General features: G+C 41.2%; 1 protein-coding gene and 1 long non-coding RNA gene across 4 annotated transcripts in view; both read right to left on the bottom strand.

Annotated features, from left to right (window-relative positions):
* The window catches only part of LOC148041850 (putative pentatricopeptide repeat-containing protein At3g01580), a 78473-nt gene extending 66053 nt beyond the window's left edge, over positions 1-12420 (bottom strand). The window contains exons 1-2 of one of the 3 annotated variants that reach the window (XM_087683257.1): positions 12134-12420; positions 11846-12027 (exon numbers count right to left, since the gene is read on the bottom strand). In XM_087683257.1, coding sequence (XP_087539383.1) covers positions 11846-11952 — 107 coding nt within the window. In that variant the 5' untranslated portion in view covers positions 11953-12027; positions 12134-12420. Of the gene's footprint in view, positions 1-11845; positions 12028-12108 lie in introns of those variants that run through there. The other 2 variants (XM_087683248.1, XM_087683266.1) reach the window with 2 other exon arrangements.
* On the bottom strand, positions 4699-7226 carry LOC148041851 (uncharacterized). Its single transcript, XR_015692493.1, has 3 exons — positions 5543-7226; positions 5351-5447; positions 4699-4953 (listed from the first exon to the last, which is right to left on the bottom strand). It is a non-coding gene; the product is annotated as an uncharacterized LOC148041851 (long non-coding RNA).
* Positions 12421-13029: the final 609 nt, after the last annotated feature.

The raw sequence follows: 13029 nt of genomic DNA, 5'->3' as shown, positions 1-13029 counted from the left end.
GTAAACAATTGACAGAAGACTAATGAGCTTGAATATCAACAATCACGGTTTGGCAAATATACCTAAAAAGGAAAAGAGAGTGTACTTCCTGGGGATGAGTCTATCTCATTGTGCAGTGCATGGTGTTTGTGCCAAGGGAAGTTCGGTCATGGTGTTGTCCCACACTAGAGGACCCAGTTCGTGTACAAGGGGAGGTAGTGTGGGTGTGATTCAGGGAGATAGGTTTAATCGACTGTAAACTCCCTAGGTGTGTCCTCTCCTTGACGTGCCCTAAGTGTGAAATGGAAAAAGGGGCTAGGGATATAATTGTCCTAAGTGTAATGTCGGTCGCACTTTGATAGTATATGAGAATTCCAGTTCTTCCTTTTCTTATGCTTTGCTGTTTGTCATTTATTTGCCTTCTTTCTCTCTTTTTCTCTTCTCCTTTTTGCTTGCTTTTTTTTTTGAAAAAATATTTAATACATTGGGAGGGAGCATGCTAGACATCATCCTGATGCTCTTCAGGAGCTACATTGTGAGGGTGCATAAGCACTACTTTTAATTGAGCATTATTGTGTAGATTTACTACAAGAGGATAGGGTATCAAATAGTTTGTTACACTCATTGCAATAACATGCAATATCTATTGTTTTTCACTTTGTTCGAATAGTTAATATCAAGATAACAATATTATCTCATTGTTACTCGATCCACTATGCACATATACATTCACATGCATGCATGTTTCCACACTCCACCCTTTCCTATATATTTTTGCACATGCTTTATTTACACATCTTGTAGTATTGCAATTGAAAGAATGCATATACACAATCTCCTTCACTTCCACATTCCTCTCTCTTTCTCCTCTTCTCTCTCATCCTCATTTCATGGCACTTGTTTGTAAAACACAATCTAATAATTCTAAAAGTACATATTCATCATGCACATCAAATATCAATTGATTTCCATTACTGGGGGGTGAAATTGGTGATCTTTAACAAATTCTAGGACTAAACCATGGAAGCATGCTAGCTCAGTCAAGTAGGGAAGCATGTGCTCCAAAATAACAATGTCCATGGGGTTTCCCTCAAATGGGAGTGGGCATATAAAGTGTTGGGTGGGTTTATATGCATCTTCTCCATGCTATCATCCACAAATAGTGTCGTTGTTGGGCTAAAGTGTGGCCAATCAATGTCATCAAAACATTTCATCAAAATGGGCTTTGTGTAATTCCTTCCGGGTGAAGTTGTTGTGGGAGTTGCTCTACACTTGCCTTGTCCATATTGAAATACAAAGGTAAATGCTTGCTTTAATGACTTCACACATTCACTTCTAACCAATTGGAGTAGCTTACTTAAGTTGTCTTCCTTCATGGAGCTCCAGATGGCAATGTCAAACAATGTAGATATTTCCTTCAAAAACCTTGCAAGCCCTGGCCACAAAATCACCCAATACCTGTTCACTTCTAGGGGCTTCACCGATAACAATCTCTTCTGCTTTGGCCACCTATGTAGAAGCACCCCATTCATATCAAACACAATTAATTTTCGGGTTGTGGGAGGTAACTGTACATGTGCACGTGGAAGGGTGAGCACCCATGTATTGGTATGACAAAAAAGAACACTACATTACAGTCAAATATTATGCAAGTTTATGTAAATATGTTACCTTTGCTCTTAGATATCTTTCACCTTCAACAAATCCATACAAACATGCAATTTGTCTATTGGAATTAAGCGCTATTGATGCAAAGTCACCACATCCTGCATTGCAATCTAAAATGGTGTCCCCTTCTTTTGTGTACGTTTGCAAGAACGAGCCCCAAAAAACCCTACCATATTACATGCCACCTACAGTATGTGGTATTCATATAATAAATTGGAAATCTACTAAGTGTCTACAAAACATCTCTGCAATAGTTTAACAACATTGGATCTCATATTGACCTGTCAATGGAGATCTTGATGTATCCGTACCCACTCATTCGTAGAAATGTCGTCTTTTGTGAACTCCGAAGAGATGATTCCATTGTAAACGATATCTGAATGCATGTACGCTAGAATATATATCACATGTACCTACATTTAAAGCTTGAAATACTAATTTTAGTAATTGCACTCACTAAACGGAGCCAATAAGTGCGATACATAAACAATATCCAGCATAACCATATCATGACTTTAAAACTATTACCTCTCTACCTCCAATAACACAGACAGACTTCTTGCAATGAACAACTTGTGCCATGCATAAGGCCCAACATTTGTGCCCTGAATCCATCTGTCGATGTCTATCCTTCACAACTTGCTCCATAAGCTCTACCATGGAGTATGTTGTGGCAAGGAAAAGTAATATCCTTATGTCCTTGAGAACACAATCAACCAGATACATGGCATCGATTGTCAGTATGGGAGTTCCATGACAAAATTTCATCCCCCAATCCATGTACAACACTATCTTCAAGGAGATGAACCACCATGATATCGCATGTTGTATTTGTGGTTTCTTTGTCAACCTCGACATCTTGTGTTGATTGACCTCCTCCTATGACTCTACCAATCAAGAGAATGCCTCACTTGGCTAATCATTTCGCAATGCATTTCTTGTCTCGAATGGGTCACACAGAACAATATGCCACTCCACCTTCGCCATCATAGCGGCATGGGAGATAGTAGCTTGCAAGGGGTCTTCCATGGGGCTTTTACTGTGGATCTCTACACATTGACTCCTCGATTAGTAATATATTCTTCTCACTGAATGTTACAATAGTTAATATTCTTAATACACGTTTGTTTACATGTGTGTGTGGTTGGCGCATCTTGTACCATTATAGCTTCGTGGTAGACAATGTCTTGTAAGGGGACTTCCACATGATTTTTAGTATGCCTCTCTATTGCACAATGAATTCACAATTAGCAACATATTCTTCCTTCAAAATGTTATTGTAGATGGTATTTTTTAGGCACATTAATTCACCAGTGTCTGTGGTTGGCACATCCTCCAGCATTATAGATTGATAATCAAAAATTGTATCCCCCTTTACAAAAATATAGAACATTCTTATGGACATTGTATTGTGGGAAAAAAAACCACGAGTCACACTCGTTTACTGGTATCTGCCACATCCCCTAGCATTGCTAGTTCGTGTTCTTGCATTCTTTCCTTTCCTACACAGGGACACACATCACTATTAATATCGTATAATGATAGATGTTTTAATGCGCTGACATCATCCAATCACGACATGTATGGAATTCACGAGCATTGTTTCTTTACCTCTCTATGCACGTGCCTTCACATCATGAGTTTTGTGCAAAAGTAAGCTTACCATCTTGGTGCTCTATAATACGTGTGTCAATTTGATGTGATGCCCCACTGCTTCTTGTTGTTGTCGTACGTCTCTCTGTAGTGGTGTGTAAGGTAATACTCTCCACCGTAAGATTTGGAAGAACTTGATGTATCCTTCTATCCATGCCAATGACATGTACCTCCTCGGTGGTGTGTTCCATTGCAATCTGCTCTTCAATGGTATCAATCAAGGGGCCTACATGGTTTGGTGGTTACGATCCATATTCAAAGAAATATTTTTACTACAGGGATACAAGAGATGTCTTGGCTATAGTACTTCAAAACATCAAATCTTTTGGGTGTGGAGAAACCAAATTAATTGGTGATGAGGGCCGATCTTTGCTTGACCTCTCTTCAATGATATTAGATGTGCACTTGCTCTTTTGTTTTCTTTTATCAATAACCACACTACCAGTATCAGCTCCATGTGAACCCATCATAGTCTCTTTATTAGAAGACAACAAAGTACAATATACTCCTAAAAATGCAACTCATTTTACTTACTATGTCTCTGGATCCTTGTGTCTCTTGTGCTTGTTTTTTTCTCGAGTATTTTTGGTACAAACCCTTCTCATTGGAGGGGTATTCACCTTCTGGACAGTCAAGAAAAATAGAGTATCTTTGATATACCTCCTCATCCCACTCTTGCTCTATTTGGTAATCCTCATACATGCACTGATCCTCATGTAGGTTTGCCTAGTCCTCACATTCTCCTAGCAGAGTTTGTATAGTCCCCCTCTCCATCTATATGTATATAAACTTGACTTGCAAAGTCACCATTACATTTCTAGAATGGATTAGAAAGATAGCACTGCAGACATGCTACTAAAGAAGGAAATTGTAAACTACCTAGATAGAAGCCTCCATGCTGCCAGCTTCGTTGACTTCTATGACTCTATATATTCATTTGGCTTGAAATCATGGAAGACAGTGCAAAATATTTACTCTCTATGTTTTCTCTTTACCTCCAGGGTGTATTGGAAGAACAAATTGTGTTCCACTTGAATGTTATAGTAGTCCTCCCAACTCAAAAGCAATCTCTTTCTGCCATCTTGCAACATGGCCCAAAAGTTCTCGTCTTACTACCCAACTTTGAAACGGTGCATTTCCATCAGCTCGAATCAAAGTTGTATCATTTAATACCAATTTCTTAGATTTATGATGCACATAATTTAGACGAACAAGAATAATCTATGTTTAGACATGCCCATCAATGTTTGAATTTTCCTATCAGAACTCTCCATGGCCTTCAATATCCCTATGCGATCTGCCTAGTTTAGCTTGAGGATGCCAATGTGTATGCTCTCTCCTCATTCAAACACCACCCCTCCCGTCTTGGAGCCCCACTCCAAGCATGAGACAGTTCTACATTGACAAAAACATTCTTACTCTCAACCAATGTAGTTTGAGTACATATAAATGGCAAGTATAAAGAGGTAGCAACTTACTGATACCACTTCTCTCCAAGACTGGGGTCTACAACTCTTAGCAAACATCGAGTTTTCTTGATGAGCTTTTCATTGACACTATAGTACGCCTCACTCCATTTGACTCTAAACTCAGAGTGTTGGAGAGTTGTGTCCGTTTTTGTTCGATTGGTCGCATTGCCATATCATACTCGTCCTGCACTTGGTAATTAAGGACAATGTCATTGCATTAAGAAAAAATGCATTAGGAAAAACATTGTTAAGTTAGCTTGAAGAACTACTTACCTTCCACATAACATGGGCAAGTGCAATCAATGGTACCTTGTACCATGCAGGAATGGGTGCTGGCTTTCTATGCGCTTGCACCCATGCCTTTGCCTCATTAGTAAACTTGTCAAAAATAGTGGCATGGTTAGCTTGCCCTAGCATCCTTGCTTCGCAAACAAGGTCTAGATGTGAGGTGTGGACATTTCCTTTTTGTGTCAACATGTGTACATACATTGTATATTAAGGTCTCGTGCATATTTCATCATCCATGTGACCTTTAGCACACAAAGTAATCCAAGCATATGAGAATATGGTCCATTTCATACCTATTTGTATGAGAAATAGTTGACAAAATTTTCCCCTCTGCTATACTTGTCACTTATACAAGGCGATAATCAATGCGCACATGTTGCCTCGCATTATCTGGAAAGGTTGTTGCAAACAATCAATTATGTTAACGATGATGTAAGCAACATACATTGTAAAATGTTAAGGTCTTACAATTTAGGGCCACTCACATGTGCATATGTCATTTATCCATGCTGCAAGCCGATGATTACTATTCCAAACATAAAACATGTCATTTGACAAAAAGACCCAATCTGTGCCATTGATTTTTGCCTCGAAGTCCTCATGCTTCCTTCGCCAATGGGAATCCCACTCATTTCTAATCATATCATCAACCTCCTTGTGCTAATGCCTTGGAGTCTCTAATGATACTATGAATATACCCATCCCTCTAACGTATCCATTGCTGAAAAATGTCTCTGAGAGTTGCTTGTACCTCGATGTGACTTGTCTAATTGTATGAATGGAAACCAAATGACATAATGGGATGGGTGGCAAAGGGGTGGATGTATGCATCTGAATGAGACGATAAAGTAATTAATGTCCACATCAACGTAAAGAAATAAAAACCATAATCTAAATCATGCTACAATCTCTTACAAGCACTCACCGTCAACGCTTCCAACTGGTCTTCTATGCATGCTTGCATAATACATTTATCGTAAGTGACTGTGATAGTAGTCTCGCCAATCATTTCACCTACCTCTATCATGCGTTCCTTTTCAAATTTTTGCGTTCGCTTCTTCTTGCTTTGTGTATGACCACACCCTTGTTGTGCACTAAAGAACTCGATGCTTTGATGGTTGTTGCTTTCCTTGTTAATATCACTCTCTGATACTATGAGCTTTCTCTTGCCATTCCTCATCTGCGTCATTAAAGCATGCCCACCTTCTCTTAATGTCACTCCTTCCCCACATGTAATTGCAACGGTTGCTTGTAGCTCGGTGAAAGTCCATGATTGCATTTGTATTGCTCTCCCCCTTGTTCTTGGAGGTCGGCTCGCCCCTTATGATTGCATGTTACTAGTGATAATAGCCTATTCTGCTCTAGGTCATGGAGGCAAGTTAAAATCATCAGGAGACTCATACGATCGTCGCTCTCTTTCCTAGAAACAACGATTCAAAATAGGGTAAGAGGGGGAGATAGAGCGGCCGTAACAAAAATCAAGAGAGGGGTTGCTTACCGTCTATTCTATTGGCAATTGCACAATTGCATTTTCCTCAACGTCAATCTCAGTATTGCCTTTGCCATGGGCCTTCACACCTCTTCGATGCACGGTGGTGTCAAGAACTCCCATTCGTCCAAGGAGCAAGCTCGACGAGGGGAACGTTTGTCGGATTAAACCTTCAGCAATCCTTTCATAGCCCTCAAAAAGGGTGATATGATCTTGTCTTTTGAAATCTGATCTAGCCATGATAGAGGGGCTTAGGGTTATTTCTTGTTGCAGATATATTGCTTCCTCGATTCCTTGCTATCAAATACCATTTGAGAGAGAGAGAGAGGGAGGGAGGGAGGGAGGGAGGGAGAGTGAGAGGTGGAGAGAGAGAGAGGGGAAGAGCCTAGTATAGAAAGGTGAGATAGGATATGTGACTGTGAGAGAGAGAGAGAGAGAACCGTGCCGAGGGTAGGGGACAAAAAACACAAACTTGAATTGCAAGGGGAGAGGGGTCCTTTTAAAGACAAAGGAGAGAGAGCGAGGGAGGGAGGGATAGAGAGAGAGAGAGAGAGAGTCACATATCGAGAGTCGTGGGAACAATTGGCAATGTGAAAAGGGGAGGAATGGGTCCTTTTATAGGTGAGGGAGAGAGAAAATGGGGGGAGAGAGAAAGAGTGATGAGAGAGAGGGGGAAGAGAGAGAACATGCGATATGTGTAATTTTTTCTCACCAGAAAGGGGTCGCCGACAGCCCCTTATTGGACGAAAATTTTTCTCGATGACCCATTTCTTGCGAGAGAAAATTTTCACCCAACTGAATTTGTGGGTTTTTTTCACCCAAAAAGGGGTTGCCGATGACCCCTTCTCAGCGAAAAAACAAACCACAGTTCCGAGATAGACAATATGGGGAGAAGAGAGAGCAATAGAGTGTACTTTTTTGCCCAAAGAGGGGTTGTCGACGATCCCTTCTCGTCGAAAAAAAAGAGTCCACAGGTCTGAGAATAGAGAGCATGAGGGAAAGAGAGAGTAACAAAGGGATGAGAGAGGGAGAGCATGCAATATTTTTTAATCCACAAAGGGATAGCTAGCGCTGCCTTCTCGACGAGAAAAAATACTATATATTGCATGTGCTCTCTCTTTCTTTCTCTTGTCCCCTCTCCTATCACTATGTTACTCTCTCTTCCCCCCATGAATTCCTAGATATGTGGGTTTTTTTTCCATCAAGAAGGGGTCGTCGGCAGCCCCTTCTTGGGTTTTAAAAAACCCACACTTTGTCACTCTCTCTCTTTTGCTTCCCATGCCGGCTATTCTTGGAAATGCAGTTTGATTTTTTGTCAAGAAGGGGTTGCCAACCCAACATGGCACAGTAACCATTATAATGCCACCAAATGCCAAGCTTGGGAGTTCAAGTAGACATGTATTTTGTTGAAAACTATAAACTGAGCTAGTGTCATTTTGCGAAAACCAGATAGATTGGTTGAAGAAATGCAACATGTTTGCAACAATCTAACAAGCCAAGTAGCCCTTACAAAAAATTGGAGAAGAAACATGAGAATCATGTGCGTACCTTATGCTTGAGGTCAGTATGAATTGTATCCACCATTGACCATAAGACCAAACACACATTGCGCCTATATACCTCCAAATGTAAAAGCATTTTGTATATCTTGTTCAAGCAAAATTAGTTCGCCTTATTCACACACGTTTCTGTGTACTCGTGGAGACCATGTTGAGAGAGAAGTTCGACAGGTGCCCATTACACTTCACAATGGTTCCGTGATGAAGTTATAGTCAAGGGCAGGAAGCCTGCCCAAGTGCCAAGTCCAATTTTAAAGAATTTATGTTTTAACATGAATATAAAACTTGCCCAAGGGCAGGAAACCTACCCAAGTGCCAAGTCCAATTTTAAAGAATTTATGTTTTAACGTGAATATAAAACTTGCCTTTAGGAAATCTTATGTTAATGCAAGCAGTTATCACTGCCCCTGGCGTTTCACAAATTCTTTTCACATATAGGTCATCAAATTTCCCCATCCCAAAGTTATTGCACATTTTTGAATGGACCACTATCACTGCTGTCACAACTCTATAGAAACAGAATTTGTATCCTTTTTCATTAATTTGTCTATATAATGATTTATTAAATTTGTTTCCTTTGCACTAATTAGATATAAAGAAAAGTGCATTGGAGCTGGCCACTGATGAGTGGTCACAGGTTATGGTGGACCCACGCGGTCGGTTAGAGAAAAGATAGTTCACACTTCCACCTATATGGCCCGATTGGGCACCTGTGACCAAAACTCACGCATATCAGGGTTAGACTCGCACACAGAAAGGATTGATGCCTTGAAGTGTGGGCTAGATCCGCCAGAACAGACAGTTACAATCAACAAGATGGCATGATCATGAAATGCTTGTACAATGTGCATGTGTGGGCTGAAAGCTTGAAATGCACATTTCTTTGCATATGAAAGTCACATGAAGATTTTGATACCGTTTTTGCGATGTACACGGAAAAAGCTTTCATATGACACCCATATTGGGGGGTCCCTAAATTTTAAGAGCCTCGAATTAGCCTAAAAATGCTAGTCCTAAAAAAATAGAAATGTCATTCTAAAAATAGTAAATTCTGTACTCTGACTGTGCTTACTAAATTTGGTTGTTTCTATTCTTGACAGTATTCAGCCCAAAAAGGAAGGCCATAGAGAAGAGACAAGTGTTACTTGTCACACAAGTTTCCAAGTGTCCCACCACTTGTCGCATCTCATGACATGTGGCTGGATACTTGTCTTATGCTACTCCACTTTCCCTTTTTGTACTAGCTCTTCCCTCTCCTATAAATAAGAGCTCGTTTTTCTTCATTCAGCATCATTTTTCTTTGCTGTAAACTCATGTACAACACCCACAGATAGCCAGAAACTGGCCCCATCCATCCCCATCATCATCCCCCACTTCTCCATTATCAAATTCCTCCATATTCCCTCTTCTATCACTGCTGTTTTACAGGACAGCAAGCCTGTAAATTTATTACAGCACCTCCTTCTCGAGCTCTTTCTTCCATTTAAGCAACAACAAGCAAGCCCTATCCATGTACTGCTGATCAACGATGGAGAAAGGCTGATTTTCCCTCTTTCTTCTTTCATACTGTAAAGAAATCAGTTCTTATCATTGCATAATAGATAATGCATGTGTGTTTGTACATCTTTGCATGATCTTGTGAGAGTGAGAATTACTTCTCCTCACTCTTAGGTTGATTGTAACTGAGCTCTTCCCTAAGGGACTTGGGTTGAGCAGAAATACATTCCTTCGGGGGGGGGGAGAAGGGGTTTTGCCCATCTTCAACCCTCAATCTTGTCTCCATTACTTTTACATTTTTATGGCTGTAATTTTGTAAATAATCTTCATTTTCAGCTTTAAGTGTTCATTCTCTTTTATATTAAATCTCGAAAACAAGCGAATATCATAATTGTTAAGCATATTACGTTATGCGGGGCGTTTACAACTGCACAGAAAATGCCCTTCACTATTCTTTTTCTGCTCGATTTTCCCAATCCTCTGGTGATCTTCTTGAGTGAGCTGTCACCCAAAAGCTTGAATGTCCTCGGTCATTCGTTTTTTGTCAAAGCTTTTGGGGAGAACACTCACCCCTTGTCCAGTCCCCACCTCAGTACTACCTACAAAATCACGCACACAACTGGAGGGACAAACTTAGCCAAACACAACAGTTGGACAGCAATGAGCAATGATCTGTCACTGCAATTGGCAACTTTTATTTGAAAAATCTGGTGCTTGAAGCTCACTTGCATAAAGATACCACACTTTTTACAATAAGCACTTACATGTGCTGGAGACTTTCCATGCTTGAGAGCAATATCCTTGATTACAGCATCAGTAAGAATGGCTGGGGAGCCCCATGATGTGAGAGGAGACTGGTGAATAGGCACTGACTTGAATATTGAACTTGCTACAAGCAGCCCTGTGTGCATGTTGCTGCCCTTTAGGGTGCATTTCTACCTGAACAGAGAACTCAGTCGACTATGGAATAAGGCTGATTACATGCATACAGCACCAAGGTAAAAATAACAGGGGACACCATGATTGAGAATTGGTATTGATTTTGAGTATTTTATGACAAATTTTTTGCATAAATCTCTAATTCTCTTATGTATGGACTAATTTTTTAATTTTCAAGCTTAAAATTCTAGCCCTTCTGCCACAAAGACTCCAAAAAACAGCCATGGGGCTAAAATATGGCCCTAATTTTTGCAGTGATGAGCACCACCATCCACACACGAGTAAATGCACACCTAACCAAGTGGGAGCAGGTGCTTGAACATCAAAGAGTCTTCAGACCTTAGATGCACAATATGAATCATTGATTCTCACCCTTATAGAGCATGCAAGTCCACGAATGTCCACTAATCCTCAACCCTGGCAGTAAGTTTTTGACATTTTCCCATGTGAGAAAAAGGGGCTCTGTCGCTTGTTTATCTTACAGTGTTCAACATCATGAGTGTCCACTCGGGAGGCACCATATACCTAGCTAGGTGCAGGTGGGAAAAGGGGACTGCTGGGCCGTGCACAGTCCCTTCCTCACAGAAGTTCATAATGTTGCTGTATTTCACAATATAAGAATTGTGGTGGGAAATTGTCTAAAAATTGTGGTGCCTACGAAGACTTCATCAACTAACAAAAAGGTTCATAAATGATCACCTCTAAGCAGAGAAACGTTAAGCATGAAGACCATGCTGGCCAGCAATCAGGAATGCATGCCTGGTTGACTGCAGGAGGGATATCTGCAAACTGGAGCAGGTCATAAATCTTCTTGGAAGAGAATTTGCTGACACCAATGGCATTTTCGAGACCCTGTTGCAGAGCTGTTTCCATAGCTTGCCATACACCTTGGACATCAAGGGGTAGGACGTTGCCAGGCTTGGCATGGTCGCCAGCCGGCCGAACCATTCCTTCATTCTGGCAGGCCAGTGGATAAGGTAAAGGTCCAGATGATCCAGCTTCAATTCTCTGGCAAAACATATCGCAGGCCAACATCATGCATCTTGCTTGCTATAACAAAAGGATCACAATAAGTTTTAGGCATTTTCTCATGTGGGAAAATGGGCTCTTCTATCTTGTTTCCCCTTATAGTGTTCAACATCAATGAGCTGCTGCCCCCAACCGCACCTAGCCAGATATGTGATGCCTCCCTCGCAGAATCTCATGATGTTGACATAATTCACAATGTGACATTTATAGGGAAATTTTATCTAAAACTTCTTGTGGATGATGACAAGAGGCACTAAGAGCGAGAAGCAACGCACTTGAGGCTTTTCTCGATGGCAGGCATCACGACCTCAGGGTACGAATCGAAGAATTGGAGCTTTGAGGTGATGAAGAGATCCTCTCTCTTGAGGATGCCGGAGGCCATGGCTTACGCCAGGGGCTCTCCAAGGAAGCCCTCGCTGTTGTATTCGCTTGCTGTATGGAAATGGCGATAGCCAATCTGTGGCAGAGACACGACCATGAAAGTGTGTCTATAGGGATCGTACATAAAAACACACAGACACACAAAGCGAGAAGCAACCTGGATTGCATCAAGCATGGTGGACCTTTTCTCTACGTAGCTTAAAGCGTCTGCGGGGCCTGTCCCCATGCCTACCAAGCTCCGTTGTTAAGGTTTGCCGCCATTATGTCTGCTCCAGCCGCCATAGCCTCCGGCACATCAGAGCAAGAAGGTCCCCAAGACCATGAAATTTCTTCTTCAGAATACACTGACAAGTATAATGCAACATGTACTAGGAGTTTGGGAAACTAGTAAAAGGTTTTTCGCAAGAGGTGTAGTTTGTAGTTATAACTGAGCCACGTAGCGTCCTTCGTACACTTGGCTCCGTTAAGAGCGAATTTAGAAAGCATTGCATGGTTTATAAACTGGTTACTGGACCCATTTTAGGCGCAGTTTGCATTCCCCTGGAACTATTTAGACCACCTCGAAAGATGGGAGAAAAGAAGACCACGGCAGTTGAGGACATGTGACTTGAAGGAGGGTGGTTTGTAACATATAAAAAGCAAGTGCCAACAACACCAACTCCTTTTCGAAGGTGCGGCCTCGTTGCAAGAGTCAGGGCCCTTTATTCACGAAAGGGGCACTCTTTGTCTTTGTGTGCAAAGAGCTTCTAATCAAACCTACTAGGTCAACCTGGATGGCCATTTTAACCAATTGAATGCTTGCATGATGAGTTTTGAGCCTGTGCAGCGTAACACTAGGACTTTGTTATTGGCACGTGAAGGAGAGAATGTGTAATAGATGTCAATTTATGTTTGTGTTCCTTTAGTGAGTGTAGGAAAATTGTCTCTCGAATGACCTTTGTTGCATGTGCTTGTCAAACCAAGTCTCCCTATAGGCAACGAGCTTTTTTTTACAATGAGTGCATGCGTAGCTAAGAAACGTGTTTTAGTCAACCGTTCTAATTCTGTGAGGCACTCGCTCCAAGATTTGTTACCTTTC

This window comes from Lygodium microphyllum, chromosome 1 (assembly GCF_053477565.2).
Source record: "Lygodium microphyllum isolate KBCC chromosome 1, Lygodium_microphyllum_v1.1.10, whole genome shotgun sequence".
NCBI lineage: Eukaryota > Viridiplantae > Streptophyta > Polypodiopsida > Schizaeales > Lygodiaceae > Lygodium > Lygodium microphyllum.
Note: the sequence above shows the minus strand (reverse complement) of the source record. Positions and strands in the feature narration are given on the sequence as shown.